Source organism: Salvelinus sp. IW2-2015, linkage group LG13, assembly GCF_002910315.2.
Source record: "Salvelinus sp. IW2-2015 linkage group LG13, ASM291031v2, whole genome shotgun sequence".
Classification (NCBI taxonomy): domain Eukaryota; kingdom Metazoa; phylum Chordata; class Actinopteri; order Salmoniformes; family Salmonidae; genus Salvelinus; species Salvelinus sp. IW2-2015.
Window position 1 is genome coordinate 49,994,011 of NC_036853.1, and position 27,313 is coordinate 50,021,323.

General features: G+C 46.3%; 1 protein-coding gene and 1 pseudogene across 1 annotated transcript in view; both read left to right on the plus strand.

Annotated features, from left to right (window-relative positions):
* sorbs2a (sorbin and SH3 domain containing 2a) overlaps window positions 1-27,313 on the plus strand; it is a 103,129-nt gene that overhangs the window by 47,001 nt on the left and 28,815 nt on the right. Inside the window, exons 3-13 of the mRNA XM_023998478.2 lie at window positions 9,186-9,241; window positions 10,956-11,045; window positions 16,409-16,435; window positions 16,620-16,741; window positions 17,422-18,108; window positions 20,439-20,568; window positions 21,938-22,095; window positions 23,284-23,350; window positions 25,264-25,317; window positions 25,627-25,831; window positions 26,097-26,211. Of these exons, the coding sequence (XP_023854246.1) occupies window positions 9,232-9,241; window positions 10,956-11,045; window positions 16,409-16,435; window positions 16,620-16,741; window positions 17,422-18,108; window positions 20,439-20,568; window positions 21,938-22,095; window positions 23,284-23,350; window positions 25,264-25,317; window positions 25,627-25,831; window positions 26,097-26,211 (1,665 nt within the window). The 5' untranslated portion in view covers window positions 9,186-9,231. The remainder of the gene's footprint in view (window positions 1-9,185; window positions 9,242-10,955; window positions 11,046-16,408; window positions 16,436-16,619; window positions 16,742-17,421; window positions 18,109-20,438; window positions 20,569-21,937; window positions 22,096-23,283; window positions 23,351-25,263; window positions 25,318-25,626; window positions 25,832-26,096; window positions 26,212-27,313) is intronic.
* On the plus strand, window positions 6,474-7,203 carry LOC139028484 (homeobox protein SEBOX-like; annotated as a pseudogene).

Below are 27,313 nucleotides of genomic sequence, written 5' to 3' on the forward strand. Positions count from 1 at the left end.
CCATTAAAGCTTTAGACATTGGAATGGCTCCATGCTGATTCTTTGGGTCAGAGGTAGGCTAGGCAAAGTGTAGGACACTGCCCCCCAAAGGGGACTGAGTGGAATTGCAGGTGGATATGGGGCTCGGTGTGGAAAGACATTTTAGGTGTACCTGCGTATTCCCAGATTCCAATTGGACACAAGTTGTGAATTATAGTTGTTCTCTCAGTCAACTTGCTTTGTGAAATAAGGGTTAGACAAAAACAATGTCTTCCTATTGGACACAAGTTTCTAAAGTTTTTTTTATAGCTGAAAAGGTTTGAATACCATTCATTTCCATTCAGAGAAGGGAGGGGGAGAGAGAGAGCGCGTGCTCGGATCCAGTGTCCCACCATAACACTTCCCCTGTGGGCCGTGGTGGCCACAGCTGCTGTGTCGCCGCTGGTCTGTCCCCCGGAAACATGATCCTTTTAATCTGGCCCTGGTTTGGATGGCGACAAGCCACGACGCCGGTGCCGTGATTTACCCCAGTGTGTGTGGCCGTGCGTGTGTGTGTGGCCGTGTAAGATTTCTAAATGGATAGACAACTAGCCATTTTATAGCAGCATTTACCATCTAGTATCATTGGCGCTCTATAGAAACCCATCACAGTGCTAGACCCTTGGCTAACACCACCAACACTGGCTGTGTTGGCAAGACATATGGCGTGTGTTTTTAAAAATCAATAGAGTCCTAAGTGCTTCTCTCGCACATTCTTTAAAATGGAGAGAAATTAATTTTCCAGTTCGCTGTCTAAGCAGAGGTGGCCTCGGTTGTTGGATGGGCTTTATTGGCTGTCTGTGAGCTTGTTTATCTGTTAGCGTTCTAAAAAGGACCAAAATCGATAGGTTCTGTTTTTAGCCATTAAATGATTATTGAGAGTACCCTTTGTTTTAATCCATCCATGATGGTGCATTTGGGGATTTCTGAGCTGCTGTGGTTTTAGCAGAGCAACTTTGTATCAGATATCGAAAATATACGTTTGTAGTCAACTGTCTAAAGTATTGTCCACGAACAACCTAATCCTACTGTATATGTTAATTAGGGTAAGTTGAGACACCTGAAAGTTAGTTGGAGGTTTTGCATATTAACACGCTTATATTGAACTGTGAGAGTATTTACTGTCATTTCACGTCTTCCTATGGATGTATAAGAGCGTTCTATTTCCAGTCCCCTCCGTGTGACAAGTGTGGTGTGGTGTGTCACTAACTTGTAGACATGATGTGTGGAGGAGTCGTCACCCGGTGATGGCTCTTTCCCACATATCTCAAAAGTCTAAAAATGGCTTCCTCCCTGTGTGTCATGTGGGTTTGGTTACCTGATGACAACCATGYCAGAGGAGACGCTGTTTCTGTAGCTTTTAGTTAAACATCACTTGTGGGAGCAGCAAACAAACGGTGTGTGRACATAAACCTTTTTCAAAAGTGACTTCCTCCCCTCATCTCCTCACCCCCTGCGATGTTCTGAAAACACAGGATRGGTGAAGGCAATGTGGAGGATGCCTGCTTTTGTAAGTTGCTTTCACTTGTTCAGCTCTTTAATGCCAGTGCAGATGTGGAGACCATCTATGGTGTATTGAGATGTCCTCCTGGCTCCTGTCGTGACCAGAATGCAACACTTCCCCTGTCAGCCAGTCAGTCAGACAGGGTGTTGGTATAGTCATCATCTTCCTGCTGTAATATGTTCTCAACCTCCCCGGGTCCATTTTCACCTGCTGTATTTTTAGCCACCTTTTGCCTATTTTCAATGCTGCATAGAGGCTAAGTGGTTTGCCATGTACTGTACTGGCTGCCAGGAAAGGATTGTGGGTAATGGGCATTTCCATGTAAAGGACCCATGAGAAMCAATATGTGAAGTTCGTAGGAGCATGTCAAAGTGGGTGTCAAATGAAAGCTATGAGTCAATATTTTTGAGAAATTAATGCATATATATACATTTTTCAACCATTTTCCAWCCTAAAGTGAGGTATTTGATATTTATTGGTATTTAAARGCTTTGATTTCTAGTCAAACAGACGGAAAAGGGGTCTTAGACAACATCTACMAGAAAACGTATTTCAAAGGGATTAGAAATGCAGTAATGCTGAAGTAAAGACCTCTGCCAACTACACTGAACAAAAATATACACGCAATATGTCAAGTTTTATAAACGCAACATGTCATGAGGTGAAATAAAAGTGCACAAATGTGTTTACATCCCTGTTAGTGAGCATTTCTCCTTTGCCAAAATAATCCATCCACCTGACAGGTGTGGCATATCAAGAAGCTGATTAAACAGCATGGCCATTACACAGGTGCACCTTGTGCTGGGGACAATAAAAGGCCACTCTAAAATGTGCAGTTTTGTCACAACACAATGCCACCGATGTCAAGTTTTGAGGGATCGTGCAATTGGCATTCTGACAGTAGGAATGTCCACCAGAGCTGTTGCCAGAGAATTGAATGTTCAATTATCTACCATAAGCCGCCTTTAAAGTTGTTTTAGAGAATTTGGCAGTACGTCCAACCGGCCTCACAACCGCAGACCGAGTGTATGGCGTTGTGTGGACGAGTGGTTTGCTGATGTTCACCACGTTGACAGTGCCCCATGGTGGAGGTGGGGTTATGGTATGGGCAGGCACAACCAAATGTGGTCTCGTTTGAGAGCGGAGCTCATTACAACATTAGCCAGTGTGTAGAATAATACCCAAATATGCAAAAGAAGGAAAATTCATAATTATGCATTTCTGTACAGATCAGGGACCCATGATGTAATTCKGTTACCGGGTGTAAATCCTCTTCACTTACTGTAGTTCMATAACCAAAAGAGATGTTTTCAAAGTCAAKGTGTCATGTCATAACTGACACCCCATTCTTTCTGCTGACATCTTTGAGTCTTATTTCAGAGCAGATATATAAGAGTTTTTGGAAAACATGGTCACACAAAGAACTGAGGGAGATTTTTACATATATTTTGTTTCCAAACTTTGCATCTGCACAGTTCTTCCCGTAAATGTGCTTTTGCGTGAATGTTCAGTGGAAATTGTTCAAATTAGTYCTTGTGCATAGAGTTTTATATGATTTTGTTCAACTTTGTTTTTTGTTTGGCACCGTGTATCCACGGACCGTGGATCGTCGCCGGGGGCACCGGACCGTGGATCGTCGCCGGGGGCACCGGACCGTGGATCGTCGCCGGGGGCACCGGACCGTGGATCGTCGCCGGGGGCACCGGACCGGGAACCGTCGCCGGGGGCACCGGACCGGGAACCGTCGCTGGAAGCTTGGTGCGTGGGGCCGGAACTGGTGGCACCGGGCTGGTGACACGCACCTCAGGGCGAGTACGGGGAGGAGGCACAGGACGTACTGGACTGTGAAGGCGCACTGGAGGCCTGATGCGTGGGACCGGCACATGTGGCACCGGGCTGGTGACACGCACCTCAGGGCGAGTGCGGGGAGGAGGTACAGGACGCACTGGGCTGTGAAGGCGCACTGGGGATACAGCGCGTAGAGCCGGCACAGGATATCCTGGACCGAGGAGGCGCACTGGAGACCAGGCGCGCTGAGCCGGCACAACCCATCCCAGACAGATAACCACATTAGCACAAGTGCGAGGAGCTGGCACAGAACGCACCGGGCTGTGAATGTGCACTGGAGACACAGTGTGTATCACTGCAAAACATGGTGCCTGACCGGTCACACGCTCCCCACGGTGGCTCTGGTTCACTCCCCTCAACTTTCGCCGCCCACTCCTCGCTCAATCTGTCCCAATATTCCTCCTCGGTCTCTGACTCACCCCTCAGCATCACCGACCACTCCATGTGCGCCCCCCCCCCCAACATTTTTTTTGGGGCTGTCTTTTGGGCTTGTGTCTTGGCCGCGAACCCTGGCGTCGTCGCTGTTGTTCCCTCGCTGCCTCCGCCTGCTTCCATGGCARGCTTCTGTCTCCTGCCATAATCTCTTCCCACGTCCAGGATGTCCTCCACTCCTGGCTTTCCTCCTGGGCACGCTGCTTGGTTCCGTTGTTGGTGGGATCTTCTGTCACGATCGTTATAATAAGTGGACCAAAGCGCAGCGTGATCTGGGTTCCACATCTTTTAATTACTAAGTGAAACTCACAACAAAACAATAAACCTCAAACGAAACGTGAAGCTAACAATAGTGCTAACAGGCAACTATCCATAGTCAAGATCCCACAAAGCACAATGGGGAAATGGCTGCCTAAATATGATCCCCAATCAGAGACAACAATAAACAGCTGCCTCTGATTGGGAACCATACCAGGCCAACATAAATCATTAATCACCTAGATACCCCACCCTAGTCACTGTCACGCCCCAACCAACATAGAGAATAAACAGCTCTCTATGGTCAGGGCGTGACACTAGGTTACAATACTGTCATTTCTAATGAAAAGGACCAGCATGCAGACCTAGGTTACAATACTATGGGAAATCTTTCAAATACTTTGAGCTTGAATATTTGCTCTAGCCTGACTGGAGGCTATTGGTACATAAAGATTTTTCTCTAAATTAGCTCGGGGAGGAAAAAGCACTTTATTTTGATCGGCAAACTTTGAGTGCACTAAATGGTTCCGTGGCAGCTTTCCTCGTGCCAATTCTGTGCCYTCTGCCTAGTAACATCTCTCTGTGGCTAACCTAATCATCTGTGTCACGACTGCTAACTTGTGCATTCGTAAACAAAACGTTTACAAGGCTTGTGATTTAAGACATTACTGTGCATTGTCTTTTGTTTAGCTTCTTTTGTGGACCATGCTTTACTGTAAATGGTTGGCTATAAATAATGGTGTGATGGTGTTTCATAGTACAGTGTTTTTCAACTCCGGTTTAGGAGTACCCTCCAGGTTGCACATTTTAGTTCTAACCCAGCACTAACACGTTCTCATTTAAACTAATAGTGGGTCTGGGTGAATAGTTAAGTAGCTGAATTAGGTGTTTGTCATAAGGCATTTACAAATTMTATTCTTCTRGAATCAATTGGTRTACRGGCCTATTATTATGAGTCGAGGTTCACATCACTTGAAATGTCCATTGAAGAGCAGAACATTGTACAGATTGTGCCTCCTCAAACATGGGGACATGCGCTTGAACACATCTTGGAATGATACCTATCAGCAAAAGCCATGAAGGCTAATCTCTGAACACATGCGAGTGTCATTATCGGGATGCACGCCCGTGTGTTGCAGCCATCTACATATCAGACACGTATGATCCCCGCCACAGACCCCGTGAGCTGACACTAGCTGGATCTGTCACGCCCATAGCCTCAGTAATGAAATGCATACGCACATATGCATGCACATACTGTGCCTTCAGAAAGTATTCATACCCCTTGACTTATTACACATTTTGTTACAACCTGAATTCCCCCCAAAATGTCACACCTGTCTACCCACAATACCCCATAATGACAAAGTGAAAACATGTTTTTTTTAAATATATATATATTCTCCAATTTATTGAAAATTAATTACAGAAATCTAATTTACATAAGTTCACACCCCCCTTAGTCAATACTTTGTAGAAGCACCTTTGGCAGCGATTACAGCTGTGAATCTTTCTGGGTAAGTCTCTAAGAGCTTTCCACACCTGGATTGTACAATATTATCCCATTTCTGTTATTTAAAAAAATTCTTCAAGCTCTGTCAAGTTGATTATTGATCATTGCTAGACAACCGTTTTCAAGTCTTGACATAGATTTTCAAGCCGATTTTAAGTCAAAATTGTAACTACTGAATTTCAAGCACAGGAACAATCAATGTCGTTTTGGTAAGCAACTCCAGTATAGATTCGGCCTTGTGTTTTAGGTTAATGTCCTGCTGAAAGGGGAATTTGTCTCCGTGTCTGTTCGAAAGCAGGCCGAACCAGGTAATCCTCTAGGATTTTGCCTCTGCTTATAGCTGTATTACTTTTATCTTTAAAAAACTCCCTAGTCCTTACTGATAACAAGCATACCCATAACGTGATGCAGCCACCACCATGCTTGAAAATATGAAAAGTGGTACTCAGTGATGTGTTGGATTTKCTTTTGTATTCAGGACGCAAAAATAATTTGCCACATTTTTTGTAGTATTACTTAAGTGCCTTGTTGCAAACAGGATGCATGTTTTGGAATATTTTTTATTCTRTACAGGCTTTTTTACTTCTTATTTTTTTACTCCTGAACTTATTTAGGCTTGCAATAACAAAGGGGTTGAATACTTATTCACTCAAGACATTTCAGCTTTTAATTTTTTTATTAATTTCTAAATTCCACTTTGACATTATGCGGTGTTGTAAAGGTGTGTGAATACTTTCTGAAGGCACTGTACATACACACACACACACACACACACACACACACACACACACACGCGCATAAAAACATGTACACACGTACTCATACGTGCACGCACACCGACTGTCGCCTTAGTCGGGTAAGGCCTGAACTTTCAAACAGGGCCTTTCTTCCATGTCAATCATGGACAAGGGTATTTTCAGAGCCGATTTATCATGTCGGCCATGTCCCTACAGTGTTAAGGAATTACATTTGGTGTTGTTACAACCTGGCTCMAGATTGTTTGTTTGTTGCAATGGGAAACCACACACTGAGTAAAGGAATAACAAAAATGAATTTATKCCATAAATAAAGTAAACACTCCCAACTTTTGGAAGAGCCTACCTCGCCCAATAGTCCCCTCCCCTGGTCCCTCCTTCAACACAACCACAATGGGGGAGATGTTCCGACCAGATCAGATTCAGCGTGGTGATGGTCAGCAGTTSTACTCCGACTGGCTCCGTCGCTACAGCAACCCTGTGTCTCATCAGCTTACACCCGTCTCCCCAAACCTGGCAGAATCCCTACTGTGGGAGGAAGGCTGCCGATCTCACCTGGAATCTCTTGCTACTACCACTGCACCCGTTGGAAGGCAAGCGCACTTCTCACTGGAACCCCGGGGTTGGGTTCAACCAGCCCTGCGTGGGCACCTCTGGGTATAGGAACTTTAAGCCACAGACTGTAGCTGGCTCACAGGTAAGATGGTCATCAAACCTCAGTGGACCAGGTTGTCCCCTCCCGTCCGCAGCAGATGTACTGGGATGTGACTCAAGGACAGGGTCATCATCCTCAGGTGGGCCCCCAGACCTCCATCGGATACATCTCAGACCTGATCTATAATGCTGCTATTGTCACCATCTTCCTGAAGTTCTAATTTCCTGCCCCTGCTTACCTATTGTATAGCCTGGTGGTCCCAGCTCTGGTTGTGCGGTCGGTAAATGAGGTGTCACCTGCCAAAACCACGACAAAACAACCAAAGGTATGCATGGAGAGAGGATTCTCTTGCTGAATGGGGAAACAGTGGCTTTATGCCACAGCTGATCTTTCACAGGTGTGCCCCATCAGCACTGACGACCCTCCCAGCTCCGCCCACCAATCTCCAGCAGGAAGTAAGCACAGCAAAACCCAGTAGACAGAGCAGGGAGGGGCCGTCACAGTGTGTGTTTGGTACGGGTACATACAGTACAGTTAAGTAGCTGTACTGTCGGCCTGTACCATTTATCAGTCCCTTATCAGGATGTTATGCCAGTATGACAGCATGGACATTGAGTGTCTCCTTATCCKTTTGTATGTTCCTCAAAGGGAATATCTGTCATACAAAGGTGATATTTGGCTCCATCTGCCAGGGATTTTCTGCGGAAGATACCTACCCTATTGTTGTAAGTTGGAAATGGCCTCATCAAACRTAAGGTTAGCTTTGTTTCCAGTCAACAGCGAGGCAGGGAGGATACATAAAGACGTGTYGGATCTGAGGTACACTAATTGATTTTGATCAGCTCAATGCTCCATGAAGTGAACCAGTTTGTTTCTGCCCGTCCCTCTGTTTGGCACTCTGTCATAACTAGTTATGTATCTGTGGATCTAACTTGTGACAGAGCCCTTGTGCTCAGTGAAGCAGGAAGTATATATTTTTTTTGTCTGGTCTTTTGTGTGATGGTCTATGTTTAGCTTATAATATTATACAATATTTATAGATGAATTAATTAATTCAGTTTTCCATGTATAATATTCATATCATCCACATAGTCGCTGAAATTCCTGGATTTTTATTTTGTTACAACAATAAATTGTATATATTTGTTTCTTGTTAGGTCCCCCTGGGAAATGAGCTACAGAACTCAAGGGGGTTTCCTCACACAATTATATATTAAAGCATTTCACATTCCACGACTACCTACTTGTGATACTCGAATGCAGGAGCTACTCTATAAAGATACTGATAGGGCCTCCCGAGTGGCGCAGTGGTCTAAGGCACTGCATCGCAGTGCTAGCTGTGCCACTAGAGATTYTGGGTTCGAGTCTAGGCTCTGTCGTAGCTGACCGTGACCGGGAGACCCAATGAGGCGGCGCACAATTGGCCCAGCGTCGTCCGGGTTAGGAGAGGGCTTGGTYGGCAGGGATGTCCTTGTCCCATCTCACACTAGCGACTCCTGTGGCGGGCCGGGCGCAGTGCAGTGYACGGTGTTTCCTCCGACACGACACATTGGTGCGGCTGGCTTCCGGGTTAAGTGGGCATTGTGTCAAGAAGCAGTGCGGCTTGGTTGGGTTGTGTTTCGGAGGACGCGCGGCTCTCGACCTTCGCCTCTCCCGAGTCCGTATGGGAGTTGCAGCGATGAGACAAGACTGTATTGGATACCACGAAATTGGGGAGAAAACAGAGTAAAAKAATATATATAATTTCAAAAATTCTGAAAGATACTGCTTCCCTAGCTACGGTATGACTGGACTGGTGTCCACCTGATTCAGAAGTCAAGACAAACACAAACACAAAATGTAATGTTCATTTTAGGCTACAAGCCCTATTGAGCCTGGACTAAAACTGCTGYCATAACGTCAATGGAAGGAATGAATGTTGGAACTATTTGAGGAAATTGTCTATTTTTAGAACCGCACTGCTTTTGGTAATAACAATCTCCCCCTTAAAGACATTARCGTTTGAGTAGATTCTCAAGTTATTCCTGATGGAATTGATTTGTTATTCCCAATGTCCATTTCACAAATACACATTGGCAGTTKACATGGCATGTCACACTGACTTGCACCAGGTAATGTGAAAGAGAAGTAGGATTTCTGTTTCTCTGAGGGCATTACAGTGGGTAATAATCTAACCTCTATCTCTGATTTCCTTTATTCCAGGAAAGTGTACCCAGCTACGGTAGAACTGTTAGGAGAGCTCTTCAACATGAATACAGGTATATGAYATGCCTCTTTAAACACTACGCAACACATGTACACACACACACACACTAGGATGTTGAACTCGAGACATTGCGCTGTGTCTGATCTGAATCATTTTGACCATCCATATCCWTTTTTTATTTTTGCCAGCTGTTGAATATTGCTTGCTGCCGGAGTTGCATAGCTAAGCAAAACTTAACATTTAATTCATCGTTTTTTTYATTTCAACCAACTCATTTGATTTGAAGATTCAGATTGAAGTAAGTTCGCAACAGCTYCTCCTCTTGTTTCGCAAAAAATAACAAATGATCTGTTTGAAGGTTTTTAGAGCTGTTGGAGGATAGACATCTTGTGAAGGACGGGCGATTCCGCGCTTGATCAATTCAACATTATATAGCAAGGGAGTACACTTTCTTCCTGGAGAGCTACTCTCCTGCAGGGTTTCGCTCCAACCCCGCTGTAACAAACCCAACCAATCAGCTGCTCACAGGACCTTGTGTTACAATAGGGTTGAAGCAAAAGCCTCCCCGCAAAGCTATATAGGAGGAGGGRTGGCCTCCCCTGCTCTATAATGTAGAATCATAGAGGCATTACACATATTGAATTGCTTTATGGTCTTATACACCCACTTAATTCCTCTCATTCATAAATCGGCCTCCAAAGCTCCGTCTTAAACTTGGCCCGCATCCCAAAATGTATAGAGTATTTCACTACAGTAGCTATGATGACTAATCATTCACTTAGCGTTATTACACTCCCACGCCCTCTGTTACTCTGCCAAATGAAAGTCTTGATTTGTTCCTGCTATGGTAATTGTTTCCAGCACAAGATCTATCGAGGTGCCAATAGCCTCCGCACAATCTAGAATGCTCTTATCAAGTCCACCAGGCATATGCTCTCATTACGTTTCCATGACATTGCAATCAGAGTTTTGCCCCAGCTTTGGTAAATGTTTACATCACGGGTTACTGAGTCACGGAACGTTCCACAGTGTTTGCCTACGGAACATTGCCCTGTTGTGGGGATTCCTTTTTGATTCCCTTACCTTCGTAATGGCAGGGTGTGCTGAAACCTTTTGCATGCGGAGGGATTCTGTGGCCTCTTGGAGAAATGAACAGCGTGTCGTTACTCCTACGTCGATGACCACGCAAGCATGAACGTCAAGCTGCGCTGAGGTCACAGTTCATATGAAGCAGGAAGGGGGACTTTGAATTGCTGTGTGTTTTACTGCATGCCTGACTCAACCAGAATGTAAACAAAACAAAAAATCGTTTAAGATAGGTTTTTGCCGATGATTGTTCTAGAGTCTTGTTTATAGTTTTGGTTATGTTCGGTATTGACAACCTAAGAGCGTGGACACATAAACAGACAAACGTGTCGGTTTTAAAGGTAGAGTCAACGATATGACATCACATTGGRCAACTTCCTGCTGACAGACCAACCACAACATAGCAGACAGTTGCCCCACTGGGTATGACGGTATCATATTGCTTAGTCTACATTGCCGGGGTAACTATAGGTTACTATGATGTTTGTCAGTACAGTTGACTCCCTCCATCCATCTTGATATGAGCTGTCCTCCTCCTCCCGTCCCCACTGCTTATGAGAATGGAGCCATTGTAATGCATGTGCTTTGCCTCTTTCCTGTGGGCTTTGGCGTGTGTGTGYGTGCGTGCATGTGTGTGTGTGCTGCTTCTGCTGCCGTGGCTGCTGGCTGTGCTCTMCCAGATAGTGGAGGACGCGCTCGCRGCAGCGCTGCCTTGGTACTCACCCTCTCCCACATGAAGCGGGTCCAGAGCGTCCCCAATCTGGCTACAGGTACACACACACACAAGAACACAACCCTTATGCCTACCACGCATACACAGGCCTGTACAGGCTACTGTACCATTGAGTCACACTGATGTTGAAGGGGGGAAGTGAAGGACATGCTAACAAAGTCGAGCAATGCAACTTTTGACTATACGSAAATAAGACGTGCGGTGCGTTCGGAAAGTATTCAGACCTCTTGACTTTTTCCACATTTTCTTACRTTACAGCCGTATTCTAAAATTGATTAATTATACCATTTTTCTCATCAATCTACACACAATACCTCATAATGAAATCATATTTTTGGAAATGTATAAAAACAATGCGGTGCGTCCTGTTTCCATTGATCATCCTTGAAATGTTTCTACAACTTTATTGGAGTCCAGTTGTGGTAAATTCAATTTATTGGACATGATTTGGAAAGGCACACACCTGTCTATATAAGGTCCCACAGTTGACAGTGCATGTCAGAGCAAAAACCCAAGCCATGAGGTCGATGGAATTGTCCTTAGAGCTCCGAGACAGGATTGTGTCGAGGCACAGATCTGGGGAAGGGGTACCAAAACATTTCTGCAGCATTGAAGGTCCCCAAGAACACAGTGGCCTCTACCATTCTTAAATGGAAAACGTTTGGAACCACCAAGACTCTTCATTGAGCTGGCCACCCGGCCAAACTGAGCAATTGGGGGAGAAGGGCCTTGGTCAGGGAGGTGACCAAGAATCTGATGGTCACTCTGAAAGAGCTCTGGAATTCCTCTGTGGAACCTTCCAGAAGGACAACCATATCTGCAGCACTCCACCAATCAGGCCTTTATGGTAGATGTGTGTTCTCAGTAAAASACACATGACAGCCCACTTGGAGTTTGCCAAAAGGCACCTAAAGGACTCTGACCATGGAAAACGAGATTCTCTGGTCAGATGAAACCAAGATTGAGCTCTTTGGCCTGAACGCCAAGTGTCATGTCTGGAGGAAACCTGGCACCATCCCTACGGTGAAGCATGGTGGTGGCAGCATCATGCTGTGGGGATGTTTTTCAGTGGCTGGGACTGGGAGACTAGTCAGGATCAAGAGAAAGATGAACGGAGCAAAGTACAGAGAGATCCTTGATGAAAACCTGTTCCAGAGCGCTCAGGACCTCCGACTGGGGCGAAGGTTCACCTTCCAACAGGAAACTGACCCTAACCACACAGCCAAGACAATACAGGAGTGGCTTCGGGACAAGTCTCTGAATGTCGAGTGGCCGAGCCAYAGCCCGGACTTGAACCTGATCAAACATCTCTGGAGAGACCTGAAAATAGCTGATGCAGCGACGCTCCTCATCCAACCTGACAGAGCCTGAGAGGATCTGCAGAGAAGAATGGGAGGAACTCCCCAAATACAGGTGTGTCAAGCTTGTAGCGTCATACCCAAGAAGACTCGAGGCTGTAATAGCTGCCAAAGGTGCTTCAACGAAGTAAAGGGTCTGAATACTTATGTAAATGTGATATTTCAGTTTTTAATACATTTGCAAACATTTCTATAAACATGTTTTCGCTTTGTCATTATGGKGTATTGTGATGTCATTATGGGGTACTGTGATGTCATTATGGGGTATTGTGTGTAGATTGATGAAGGAAAAAAACGACTTAATCCATTTTAGAATAAGGCTGTAACGTAACAAAATGTGGAAAAAGTCAAGGTGTCTGAATACTTTCCGAAAGCACTGTAATTGAGTAAATTACTGTAACAGTTGTTAATTTTGTTAAGACACCATACCATTTTATTTAATGGCACTTGGTGGGGTTTCATGWTCTATCAAGACATAAAATGGCCCCTTTGTTCAAATGTCCACCTCATCCCTTCCACCGCCTTGACATCATTCACTTCCTGTTGCTTTCACTTGTCTGACTCCCTGTGACAGCCGTCGTTTATCACCCTCCGGGACCAGCATCCTTCTCACTATMTGTCACTCCGTTCCGTCTCCTTTTTCCTCTGCTATCACTCAGTATCACTTTCTTTTCCTCATGTCAGTTTCTCAGAGCTTTGCTGTGATTGGGTAAGACTGGGCTCTGTTTGAGTCAAGAGGGAATTCCCAACGTGCTTTGCAGCGGATGTGTGCAGTGTACACGGTTGGGCGTGACCGCTAAAAATGGTACTGTGGTGGCTCGAAACCATAGCAACCCCGACTCACTCTTATCATTTCGGCTCTGAGCTTGGATCTAGTGRGAAACCGACAGGGATTTTGTGTGTTTATTAATTCATAGACTGACATCAAACACAAATATTGCTTGTATTGTACAGTCTACATCAGGGTTCCCCAACTGGTGGCACGCGGGCCAAATCTTGCCTGCCAGCAATATTATTTGGCCACAAATATAATTTATGCTACCTACATAATGCAATAGTTACATTTAACTTCAATCATGAGGAGAGAGATTGAAGAAGACAGTCAACTAATAAAGCAGGCAGCGGACCATTTTGTGGTGCTGAAACGTAAAGCTGCAACCGCAGCGCAATCAATAGGARGTGAACAGTGCCTGGTGCTGAAAATATAGCTAACTTGTTATGYAARTTTTGCACAGCAACAGATGGAGAAGAACTACACCAGTCGAGTAATTGATTTCAACAAAAATCTTCATGTTAATTTACAAACAACAAGAGGGCATAATTGGAGTCTATTTCTTCAGAGCCTAGGCCTAAATAAAATAACTTGGCCTACCTCAGCCAGTTGTGAGGCTAACATCTTTCACAAGAAAAGAAAATATGGCCCAATACAAGTGGGATGGGATTTTTTTTATTAGGCCTACTTACAATGGCAACTGACCAAAAATGTAGCATCCTACACAAAACAATAATTTAAAGAAAAGAAAGGTGCTGTCTGTGTCTGAATGTCTATCAGGATAGCCTGCTCCTGTAACGACAGAACAAACATAAAATACTGTCAGCTTGAGACTTAAATATCAATAATGTTAGTATTTACTAAATACAGTTATATAGGCTACTAAGTTACCTACTCAATGGGAAAAGTTTAATTTCCCCYTCGGACGCAATCTTSTGGATGYCGGGTGAGATGGATGTRATTTTGATGCGCAGGCAGTCCTCGATTGACTTATGTGAAWGCCGGTGCCTATCGTGACTCTATATTGCGTTCATGGAAGAAAAATGAGGACTTGCAGGTGTAATCATTGTTAGCACATAAAATGCAAGTTTCTTTATTTTTTGTGCTGTATTCCTCTGAGCATGCCACCCAAAACCCAAAACGAATGTATTATGTACTAATCAGACGTGTTAAAAATGTTGTTCAATTTGTAGTGTAGGCCAATTAACTGTGCTAATATTATATGCTAATTATGTTCTGGCCCACCGACTATTAGCTCAGAAAAGAATTTGTCCCGAGGCCTAACCTATTTGACAAACCCTAGTCTGGTGCACTAATCACTGATACAGGATCAGATATTATGCCATCCTCTATGACTAAAACCAGGATTGAGATGTACGATAATCTGATCCTAGGTCTGTGTTTAAGCACAACTTCTACCTCAAATCTGCTGTATAGAACAAGTTGACAGATTGAAGTGCGGCCTGCCTCAGGCTGTTTGTCTTAGGAACCCAGCTAGCKCTCCATAGGGGGTGAAACCACATGAGAGGAGACTTTACCGTGTTCATTTCCCTGCCGTGAAAAGTAATGGACCACTCCCCCCCGTGGCTCATGGGTAACATAGTGAAAGACATTTCCCCCGAAATTACAATGCAAGGCAGCGACGGCTTCGCACACGGAGGCATCAGCTATTAATGACATATCCTGTCTCAACGCCGAATATCTCCGGATACCCAGAATTCCCTGGGTGATGGCGTGCAGCGGGCGAGAGCTATTAAGCCTGGCCAGGGATATCAAAACACCCTCCGCACCTCATGAAATTTTCAACGCTCGTTCCGGCTACACACACACACACACGCACACACACACACACACACACACACAGACACAGACACAGGGGCGTGCACACACAAACACTCATGCACCTGTCTCTTATACACATCTAGATGTGTATAAGAGACAGCACACACACACAGACACACACACACACACACACACACACACACACACTTCATCTCCCCGACCCCGACTGTCTCATCCCCTTTTTAATGTATTTCTGATATCAGTTTAATAAGTAGGAGAGAGCTAACTTAGCCAAGCCTCTAAAGACTTTGTATTCTGACTGGCCGGGAGATTCCTTTTCTTTTCTGGCTTTGTGTTGGCTTCTCTGTCATCAGTTCCCACTCTGCTGCTCTCTCCGAAGCCAACCATAGTCAAACCTATAGGGTTTGAAATAGACACATTAGTTAGGCTGATGTACTGTATGTCTGTGTTCAGTAGGCTCCCCCCCGACAACAAACCTCTCCCGTCTTCTACAGTAGTGTTTCCTTTGCCTTTCATCGAGCGGCCCCAGTTCCACGTATTTGATCTATTCCAGTGGTAATTAGTTTAGTCCGCTGTGCTAGAAGATAGAACCACATCATATACTATCATGTGTCAGTATGCAGCTTGGCTATGGCTACATAGTCAGTCTGGTGTTATCTGATAAATTACATTTAGCAACTGCAAATATTTATTTGGTAGCTATAACTGTTTGTCAGTTAGCCCGTGTTACTTTGTTTTGGGCCTCGTTGAGTGTCTCTAGCTGGTTAGCTGCTATATGTCCTCTTACCTCTAATAATAGATTTATAATCAAGTCTTCTATTTGACACTGATCCCCTTKAGTGACAATCGAGTTAATAGCAGTTGGGATATGTGGACGGTAACACAGGGTCATGTTCAATAGGGCACAGCGTGGCAAAACGTTTTGCCACGGAAAACAAGCATTTCTTATTGGGAATATTCAGGTGGTACCTCCCCCTTTCACTCTGATGTGTTGCGTTTGGTGCTGAATGAGCACGACCCTGGTTTCTATCTCTCTCGCGTACCCTGGGTCATAATGTCCCGGCTTTGTGTCTCGGCTCCATTGGCTTTTGTAAGGGCTGCGTTCAGAAGGGCACAACGTTGAGATGAGAATAGATTGTGTAGAACACAACAATGGGGAACATTCTGATAGAAATAGATTGTGTAGAACACAACCTTGGGGAACATTCTGATAGAAATCGATTGTGTAGAACAGACATGCCTCTGACAGCACTCTATATTAACTGTATCCCTTCTATGTATCATTGAGTTGTCCCTTTTTCCTTCCCTAAATGTTCCTCTCACCCTCTTTCAGCAGTCTGTCGCATTCATTTGGATATGTATTCAAACTACTGAACCCACCATTCAAATGTCTCTTTTGCTGCATATTGTTGACGATCATGCATACCAAAAGTCACATGTTAATGTGTGTTTATTTTCTCCTCACAGGGAGTGAGTCTCACTCATCAGATTCAGGTAACTACCGTTCAAWGTAGTACGTCTTGACACAATTCTCATATCCAATTTATCTTGGACTGTTAGCTGTGAAAAGGGATACACCGTGTGTTGSCGTCAAGGGGTCTAGTTGTTATGTAAGGCCTGTCACCTATACTTGTATTATGAGATGTGACTGTGACCTGTAATTGTGTGTGTRTTCCAGATGCTTGGAGGTCGCGTAGCACCGACGGCCTGAGGAACGGCGACGACGTCAGTTCTTCCCTGGCTGCCAAGGGCTTCCGCAGCGTCAGGCCCAACCTGCAAGACAAGAAGTCCCCCACACAGGTGAATACACACGCGCGCACACACACACACATACTGTGCCTTGTTGAATCCCTATACAGCTTTTTAATGTGCTTAATCAGTTTAACCAGAGTATTCACACCACACTGATTGATTTCGGTGGCAAAGCTATCATTGTTGAATCCGTAGTATTAAAGCAGTATGAATCCTGCTTTATCAGGGAGTTTATAATGTGAATAAATCCTACAGTGTTATTCCTTCATTCCTTCACCACCAGTGCCTCCAGATCATTTCCCGTGAAGTTTTTCTGTTGATTCAAGTTGATATGTTGTTTTCCAGCGGCTGTAAAGAGACTAATCAAAGATTCCTTTTATCCTCCAGAGGAGTGTGTGTTCRGTGTTTATGCGTCATTTGAGGAAGATAATAAACGCAGCAAGGAAGCAGTCTGCTCCACACATCTCTTCAATCTTCTAGAATGATCTTTATTTGATTCCAGGCCACATTTTTATGACGTTGGCTTCAAAGTGGAAAATAAATCGCACCACAACCTCATAAAATGTTTACAACAGAGAGGGAAAAAATGAATATATTCCGGTCAAGGGTTTATAGTTCTTGTATTATACTTTGGTCTGGAATTTGTCTGTCTCATATATTTATTTCAATCATTCCATTGATAAACAATGTTTGTTTGCTGTTTTCTCTGATTCTAATTGGCTGCGCAGGCTGTCAATCAGGTCCCCCTCCCGCCCCCTAGGAGAGAGAGCTACCCCTCCCCCGCCACAGGTGCTATCCCCCCCTCCTACAGCTCCCTCCTAGCCGAGACCCTCGGACCCGGGATGCTAGCCCTCTCCAACGAGAAGGCCATCCTCAATGAGTCGTACACAGTCAAGAGCAGGTCTTCTTACTCCCACCATCAGAATACTACCACCACTTCTGCACCTCAACCCCAATCTGAACCCGAACCCAACCCCCAGCCCCCACAAACAAACCCTCAGTCTCCCCTCGCCAGCCCCATCCCCTATGACACCAGCAAGGTCAAAGCCTCCACTGCTATTTCCTCCACCACCACCCAGCTTCAGGCTGCAGAGCGCAAGGTGTCCTCCCTCAGACTCACCCCCGTCACCATCCCTGATCCCCCCTCCCACCAACCCATCCCCCAGCCTGAGACTCTCACCACCTCCCTTCCTCCCCCTAACCTTCCCCCCCGTAGAGACTCCTCCATCGGCCCCCACAGCCAGCACACAGCCTCCCTCTCCGTCCAGATGGCCCCGCGGAACCCCAAACCACCGGGCTCCAAGGCTCCTACCCTGGAGCCCAAGGCCCCAGCCCCAGCTTCTGATCCTGGGGAGGGCAGGAAGGTGAAGGCCCCCCCTCCAGTTCCACCTCTACCGTCCGCAGCGAATGTGGTGGTACTATAACTGAGTTMCAGTTTCCTAATCAACCTCCGTCAGTTATTCTTCAACAGCACCACTGTGGTTTGTCAGGCACAACCAACCAACCAGACTAACCGGGACTGTGTGCGTGTGTTTGTGCGTTTGTCAGGGGGAGGGCCAGATTTAGAAGCACAGTGTGTTTTGTTCAGTGTCCGATATCTTCAAACACCGTGATTGCACTAATCCAATCTCTTACCCCACAGTGAAGGTAACAACAGTCTGCCCACTATAATGCAGTGTGACAAAACACCACATCGTTTCCTGTCACACAGTGTCACTTCCTGTCCTGTTTGGACCACCCAACCATGCACAGCCGCATCAGTTTAAACTCTCTCACCCTCCCTTTCTTCCTCCTCCATAACCCCCTTCCATCCTACCAGGGCTCGCCTCCTCACCCCTGCTTCCCCGACCACAGAGCCCGGCGCTCACCTTACAACCGCCAAAGCGCCGACTCACTGGACTACCTGGCGGGCTTCAAAGCCCTGTCGCCCACCCCGTACGCCCCATCCCCATACGCCACCTTGGAGCGCGGTGGGGGGGACCGAATGGACAAAATTGGCATAGCCGGCGGGGTTAGCTTTAGCGTGGTTAGTATGGGGGGCATGTCACCCTCGCTCTCCCCAGTGACAGTGTCAGCGCTCAGCCAATACTCATCCTCCACGGCAGGCCTCCTGGAGGAGCTCCAGATCTGCAGCCTAGACTCCCCCGGCGTGTCTCCCACACCCTCGCCCACCCTCAGCCACACGTCGACCTCCCCGTCCACCACGGGCAACGACGAGGCGCCGCCGCTAACCTCCGCCGCTGCTGCCACTAACGTAACTATCCCCCTCCACCCCCACAACGTCGCTAACTACTGGCTACACCAAGGAAGCTTGAGTCCCCCCCCCAACCCCCAAACCTGTTACCATCCCAGACATTCCAGTGTTTACAAGCTCCTCCAACTAATCCACTCACYCGTCTTGAGTGAGGCGCTCTTGTATGCCCTACCCCCTTGTCCCACTGTCATAACATCTCCCTTCGCACTCTTCTGATGGTTTAGTCTAACAACGTCTTTGTGCACCGTGATCCYACTTATGTAACGTGTCTTTTGTGTGTGTTTCTCACGTACCATAATGTGAGGATTTGTCCAACTGTCATTAACTCTTAGGTACAACAACTTCTTTCCTATGTCTGTTAAATCACTGTGGGAGTTTTGACTGTTGGTCTTTCAATGTGACAGTGATGTGACACAGTCTTCTGTGTTTTGCACTGTGTCGTTTCTAACCAATAAGGACATCCCTGTTTTGAAGTAAGCCCATGTTTGTTCATTTCCAGCTACTCAACTACTTCCTTTGAACTAACCTGTTATGTGTTCTCTGACGCAGCACGATTTTCCAGTACTGTCTGTTGCACTCCTCTCCTAACAATCAGATTGACCTATTTCACTTTGGTCCTTAAAATCTACTCGTATAGTCATTTCAGTCTTACTGGTAGCCTGTTCTTATTACAGACTCAGCGGTTCTTAGTAGCGAGTCTTTGATTCTTAACCAGCTGATAACATTTATGTGGGTGTCTGTCTCATCAGTTTTGACAGCTATAGACGTTTACCCTCTGGTTCTGATGTCTGTCTGTCTGTCTGTTGTGTTCTTGTGTTTCGTTGTCTGTCTGTGTTTCTGTCTTCTGTCTTGTTTCTTCTGTTGTCTGTGTCTCTGTCTGTCTGTCTGGTCTGTGTCTGCTGCGTCTGTCTGTCTGTCTGTCGTCTGTCGTCTGTTCTGTCTGTCTGTCTGTCTGTGTCTGTCTGTCTGTCTGTCTGTCTCGTCTGTCTGTCTGTCTGTCTGTCTGTCTGTCTGTCTGTCTGTCTGTCTGTCTCTGTCTGTCTGTCTCTGTCCTGTCGTGTCTCTGTTGTGTGTTCTGCTGTCGTCTGTCTGTCCTGTCTGTCTTGTCTGTCTGTCTGTCTGTCTGTCTGTCTGTCTGTCTGTGTCTGTATTGTCTGTCTGTCTGTCTGTTCTCTGTCTGCTGTCGTGTCTGTTGTCTCTGTCTGTCTGTCTGTCTGTCTGTCTTCTGTGTCTGTCTGTTGCTGTCTGTCTCTGCGTCTGTCTGTCTCTGCTGTGTCTGTCTGTGTGTCTGTGTGTCTGTGTGGTGTCGTCTGTTCTGTCTGTCTGTCTGTCTGTCGTTGTTGTCTGTCTGTCTGTCTGTCTGTCTGTCTGTCCTGTCTGTCTCTGTCTGTTGTCTCGTTGTCTGTCTGTCTGTCTTCTCTTCTCTCCTCTTCTCTCACTCTTCATCTCCCCATCGCTCTCTCTTTTTCTCTCACTCTCTCTCCCCTCCAGGGCCAAGCTATTCAAGTGGCTATGAATGGAAGTGCGCCCCACCCCCAGAGGCCCTYCTCACCCCCGGCCTACCCCCCTCTCCCCGCCTCGTTCAGCCCAGGGGKGGTTCACATGCAGAGTCGGAGCGCAGGTGAGAGCGGGGATCCCGACCTTTGTCAGCCTGGGCTGATTTTAGAATTTTTGTTGACTTGTGTAAGCAGGCATTTGCTCTGCTATGAACCACAATGCCATATTGCTGAGTCTACCTTTAACAAAATAATGAGCACAGAAAAAGGCTTGACAAAAAAAAAAATCTATCAACCACTACATAACCAAGAACTCTTACGCTAAGAACGATCCTGAACCACAATGTACGCCTCCACACAAAGTACGCCAATTGATTACCGGTATTCAGATGTCTGTGAATGTACGTGTCGTCACGCCACTGTGGTGATTTACTTCAACCCATACTTTGACTTTRTTCTGATGTTGATCCCCCTCACTATTACTACCGCCCAGAGATAATGGCTCTTTAATGCACTTGTCTAGTTAGTTGATGTAACGGGACTATTGAGGTTTGCAGGATATGATGTATTTACACCCATTAGAGGCAGACGGGACCTAATCGATAGGGGAGCACAGTGGAAAATGAATGGCTGACAAAGTGGACCTGGGCAGTGGGAATATGCCTATCGGCGTATAACTCGCATCAGCGTTGCACAGCCCTACATTTACTATGATATACTGGACATACTGTATACACACTGAGTGTACAGAGCATTAGGAACACCTCTTTCCATGACACTGACACAGGTGAAAGCTATGATCCCTTGTTGATGACACTTCAATCAGCGTAGATGAAGRGGAAGAGACTGGTTAAAGAAGGATTTTTTTTTAAGCCTTGAGACAATTGGGGTTTTCACGCTCAACAGTTTCTTGTGTATCAAGAATGGTCCCACCACCCAAAGSACATCCTGCCAATTTGACACAACTGTGGGAAGCAGTGGAGTCAACATGGGCCAGCATCCCTGTGGAACGCTTTCGACACCTCGCTGAGTTCATTCCTTGACGAATTGAGGCTGTTCTGATGTCAAAATGGGGGGGGGGGGCTGCGCATCATATTAGGAAGGTGTTCTTAATGTTTGGTATACTCAGTGGATATCTCTAATAAACTGTTTCCCCACTACTCTGAAGTGCTTGGCGAACCAACATTGTGGATAAGAGTGTGTGTGTGGTGAGGGCTGCTGTTTCGTACTTATTTGTTTGTGTGCGTGTGACTGCGTCTGTATGAAATGGAGATATAAGGAGAGCGTGTACGTTTGTGTGTTTTTGGGCCAGCCCATCCAAATAACTCACATCAGTTCTGTCCTCTCTTCCTTCCTCCATCCCTTTATTCATCCCTTTTTTCCTTCTCTCTCTCCCCTTCCACATACTACACTACACTACACACACACACACACACACACACACACACACACACACACACACACACACGCACACACACACACACCATAAAGAAGGTTCCGAGTCGGTGACGTCGGGCCACACCAGCGTGAGCAGCACGGTGCCCATCGCCCGCTTTTCAGAGGAGGAGAAGAGGGTGTCGGTCATCAAGGCGCCCCACTACGAGGGCATCGGCCCCGTGGATGACACGGGCATCCCAATCGCCATTCGCACGGTGAGGCGAGGGCCCGCGCAGTCATACACACGCAGGCAAACAGACGACAAGACAAGTGCAACAAAACAAACTCTTTCGAGACATACTTTAAGAAGACATTTTAAGAAGGCTTAAAAGCTCTGTATCACTTTAAGTAGGATGAATTTCGCTACAGAGCAGTAAGCCTATATTCCATATCTGGTGGTCGTTGACAGTGGCTCTGTTCCACACGGCACCCGATTCCCTTTATAGTGCACCACTTTTGACCGGAACCCTATGTAGCKTGGCCAAAAGTAGTGCACTATGTAGGGACCAGGGGGCCGTTTGGGATGCACCCAATGTGTGTTGTGGAGTTTCATGACTCACCGTTGTGTTTTTCCTTGGGGAATGTGGAGTACCTCTGGCCCTGACTGTCCCTGTCTGCTGTCTGATATGTGAGCAGGGCCCAGTGGGAGGAATGCTTTTGAGATGTCAGCAGCTTTAGAYCCCTTATTCAGAGCCCTTTCTCTCTCCTTACCTTTTTTATGTCCGCTAGCTATAATTAGGGACTTAGTCAAAGTCCTCGTTATTGTACTACAGGGCAATGAGCAGCCTTTCTCTCTGTCTCTGTGTGTGTGTGTGTGTGTGTGTGTGTGTGTGTGTGTGTGTGTGTGTGTGTGTGTGTGTGTGTGTGTGTGTACCCACATCCAAGTGTGTATGTATCTCAGCCGTCAATAACAGTACTTCAGACACTAGTCCTCGCTCTATTGTGAAGAGCATGGAGAAGGGCAGAGAGGCAGAGAGAGAGACAGATGCGCTGTGCGGAAAAGGTTTCTGGCCCCTCGCTGGTAACCATGGTATTAGCGGGGGTGTAGCCAGGCTTGGGCCATCTGGGTACGTCTGGTCAAACACACACACACACACATACGCACACACACTCTGGACTCAAAACAGACACTTTTCTGCCTAGTCAGGTCGCAGTGGCGGTCAATGTTATCGACTGGCCAAGAAATGAACTTCCCCTGTCAGCCGATGACAGATGACTGAGTGTGTGGGAGTGCGTGTGCGTGACAAACAAAAACACGTGGCTATGCACACAGACTTTTCTTTGCACGTGTCCTGTCCGTCCATCTATCCATCCATCGATGGCCCGCCCGTCTGTCTGCCTGCCTATCTGTCCGTCTGTCCGTAGCCTACATTGATTTCTGATTGTTTTCTCTCTCCCCACAGACGGTGGATAGGCCGAAGGACTGGTACAAGACCATGTTCAAGCAGATCCACATGGTTCACAAAGCAGGTGGGGTGGATGTACAGTAGACTGGAGGAGATTGTACAGTGTACAGTGTACCATACTGTGAAATGCTTACTTTACAGTATGTCATTACTTGCTGTTCACCTAGATTGGTCACCTGGGGCGTGTGTGTGTGTGTGTGTGCGTGTGCGTGTGCGTGTGCGTGCGCGTGCGTGTGTGTGTGTGYGTGTGTGTGTGTGCATCATGTATGTACTCTATATGTACAAAAGTATGTGGACAACCCTTCAAATGAGTGGATTCGGTTATTTCAGCCGCACCCGTTGCTGACAGGTCTATAAAATCGAGCGCACAGCCATGTAATCTCCATAGACAAACATTGGCAGTAGAATGGCCTTACTRAAGAGCTCAGKGACTTTCAACGTGGCACCGTCATAGGATGCCACCTTTCCAACAAGTCAGTTTGTCAATTTTCTGCCCTGTTAGATCTCACGCCGGTCAACTATAAGTGCTGTTATTGTAAAGTGGCCGCAAAGTGGTAGGCCACACAAGCTCACAGAACGGGACCGCCGAGTGTGTAAAAATTGTCTGTCCTCAGTTGCAACACTCACTACCGAGTTCCAAACTGCTTCTGGAAGCAACGTCAACACAAGAACTGTTCGTTGTGAGCTTCATGAAATGGGTTTCCATGGCTGAGCAGCCACACACAAGCCTAAGAACACCATGCTCAATGCCAGCGTCGGCTAGAGTGGCTTTGGAGCAGTGGAAACGCTCTCTGGAGTGATGAATCACGCTTCACCATCTGGCAGTCCGACGGACGACTCTAGGTTTGGCGGATGCCAGGAGTAATGGTCTGGGGCTGTTTTTCATGGTTCGGGCTAGGTCCCTTAGTTCCAGTGAAGGGAAATCTTAATGCTACAGCATACACTGACACTCTAGACGATTCTGCTCTTCCAACTTTGTGGCAACAGTTTGGGGAAGGCCCTTTCCTGTTTCAGCGTGACAATGCCCCCGTGCACAAAGTGAGGTCCATACAGAAATGGGTTGTCGAGATCGGTGCGGAAGAACTTGACTGGCCCGCACAGAGCCCTGACCTCAACCCCATCGAACATCATTGGGATAAATTGGATCGCCGACTGCGAACCAGGCCTAATCGCCCAACAGCAGTGCCMGACCTCGCTAATGCTCTTGTGGCTGAATGCAAGCAAGTCCCCGCAGCAATGTTCCAACATCTAGTGGAAAGCCTTCCCAGAAGAGTGGAGGCTGTTATAGCAGCAAAGGGGGGACCAACTCCATATTAATGCCYRTGATTTTAGAATGAGATGTTCAACAAGCAGGTGTCCACATACTTTTGTTTCATGTAGTGTATGTATGTGTGGATGGACATGCATGTATTGTGTTTTTGTGTGTGTGGGTTTCTTTCTGTGTGCCCTTGTTGAGCCAGAACTCATTAGACAGAGAGACAGAGTGTAGAAGGGGAGAGACTGAGACGGATACAAGGAGGGCAATAGAAAGAGGAAGAAGAGGGAGGGATTGAGTGGGAGAAGCGGCGTCTAATCGAACCTACAGATGCACTGCCGCGATCTCTGCTCCGTTGTGTGGGCTTCACCAAATCACATAGTCAATACAAGGCATATTTGTTCTTAACAACACACACACACACACACACAGCTTATTGTAGTTCTCAAAGGATAACGTCAATAGTCAGCCCTTCATTATCCTTGGTCCTTGTACTTTGATCTTCAGTATTCACCCTGCTGATAAGCTACCTAGGGAGCCTTAGTGTGCCCACTGAGGTTTTCCCTGAGACGGGCAGAATATTTCTGCAGTAATGGAGGTAGGGAATCTGTATGTGTGTGTGTGTGTGTGTGTGTGTGTGTGTGTGAACAAATGGAGGCAGGGAAAAGGGTGCTCTCGGCAGGGTGTGTGTGTTCTGCTCACCTTCTTCCGTGTTTCTACAGATGACGACTACGCCGACTCGTACAACGCCACATACACTGTCAGCGGTGACAGTGGTAAGAGTCTCTAAGATCTCTTCTTGAAGATTCAAATGTATGCCGCTGGCTCGTCACGTTGTCCTGTGTTCAAGGACAATGAAAACACCTGACTCACAAGAATGCTTAGTTTACCACCCCCTTCTTCTCCTTTCTTTTCACTCTTTCTGTCTTTATCGCTCTCTTTCTATTTTTCCCGCCCCATCATTTCTCTCTCTCCCTCTCTCTATTCTTCCTCCACCTCTCTCTCTATTCTTCCTCCACCTCTTCCTCTATTTTTCCTCCTCCTCTTTCTCTCTATTTTCTCTCTCTCTCTCTCTCTCTCTCTAGACACATATGGTCAGTCCTCCAACCCCACCATGGCGTACCCTCCCCCCAGGACACAAACGTACCGGCCCCTGGCCAAGAGCCCGTCGGACAACGGAGGCCCCGGGACCTTCAGGGAGCCCTCCCCCGTGCCACCGCCACCCCCGCCCAAGCCCTCCCTCCTACAGCTGAGGTCCAGAGACAGCGACCGGGAGCGAGACTCGCCCATGTAAGACACCGCTATCTGGTTTTCTTTCGCTTGGTCCTAGACCAATGGCCTGTTAGTCTACATCTCTTAGGCTTAGACTTAGGCCTTGTCTGCAATGTAGGCCTAGACATAGGCTTTGTCCTTACCCAGGCCTAGTCACTTGAGACCCTCACCTTAGGTGTTACCTTAGACCTAGAACCTAGACCTAGGCTAGTGGTGTGCCTTTGACATCATCTTAAACTAGGTCCAAGATCACACTGATGTTTTTTATTTATTTTCGCACCAGGAATCAGTGGGGCCCTCCCGATAGGAAAGTGGACACTAGAAAGTACCGCGCTGAACCCAGGAGTATCTTTGAGTACGAGCCCGGGAAATCATCCGTTCTGGAGCAGGAGAGGCCGGTGAGTGCCCAAAAGCACGTCTTGTCACTTTTTTTACTAGCCTACGTCAGGGTGTCAAACTCAATTCCCGGAGGGCCATGTGTTTCCTGGTTTTTGTTATTCCCTTTCAATTGGTGTCCAATTAGACTGCCAGAAGTGAATAAATGAATCCAACAACCAGGTGAGGGGAGTTCCTAACTAATCAAAGGGAGGAGCGAAAACCCACTGACACTTAGCCCTTCGGGAATCCAGTTTGACACCCCCGGCCTACACTGTCATTATCTACGCCATTTAAAACTCCCCATAATMACCCTCTAATCTACAGCGTCCTCGTTTCCGAATAAGCGAGTGATCTCCAACTCTCGGCCCTGGAGAGCTAAATGGAGGTGTAGACTTTTGTTCCTGCCCAGCACGAATACACMCGATTTCAGATATTAAGATCCAGAGTGAATAAGAGGTGTGTTATTAGAGCTGGGTTGGAACAAAACCCTCTACACACAAAGGCTCTGTCTACAGGAACAGAGTTGGAGACCCYTGACCTACGCTCTAGGAAGAAGCCTTTAGAGGTGCTATACCTCAACCATTAGGGGGATAAAGATATTTCTATTACGTGTCCTGAAGTGGTTGAACTGACTGACTGCTATTTTGGGCTGATATGCTTGTTAAGGTTGAGTAGGAAAGCAATTATATAACAGTGGTAATTTTAAGCCCGAGGMGGGACTTATCCTTGAATGTGTATTTTTAGAAAGGCAATGGCCTTATAGATGTTCTGTTAGTGAACTTAAGTTTCGTATTAATGTCAATTCTGAAATTAGTCATAAAACGAATTTAAGAATATTAATGCTCCATGTGCTTTATATGCACATTTATGTATATACAGTGCATTCGGAAAGTATTCAGACCCCTTGACATTTCACACATTTTGTTACAGCCTTACAGTGCCTTGCAAAAGTATTGCAAACGCCCCTTGGCGTTTTTCTTATTTTGTTGCATTACAACCTGTAATTTAAATAGATTTTTATTTGGATTTCATGTAACGGACATACACAAAATAGTCCAAATTGGTGAAGTGAAATGAAAAAAAGAACTTGTTTAAAAAATGTAAATAAAAAAAACAACAGAA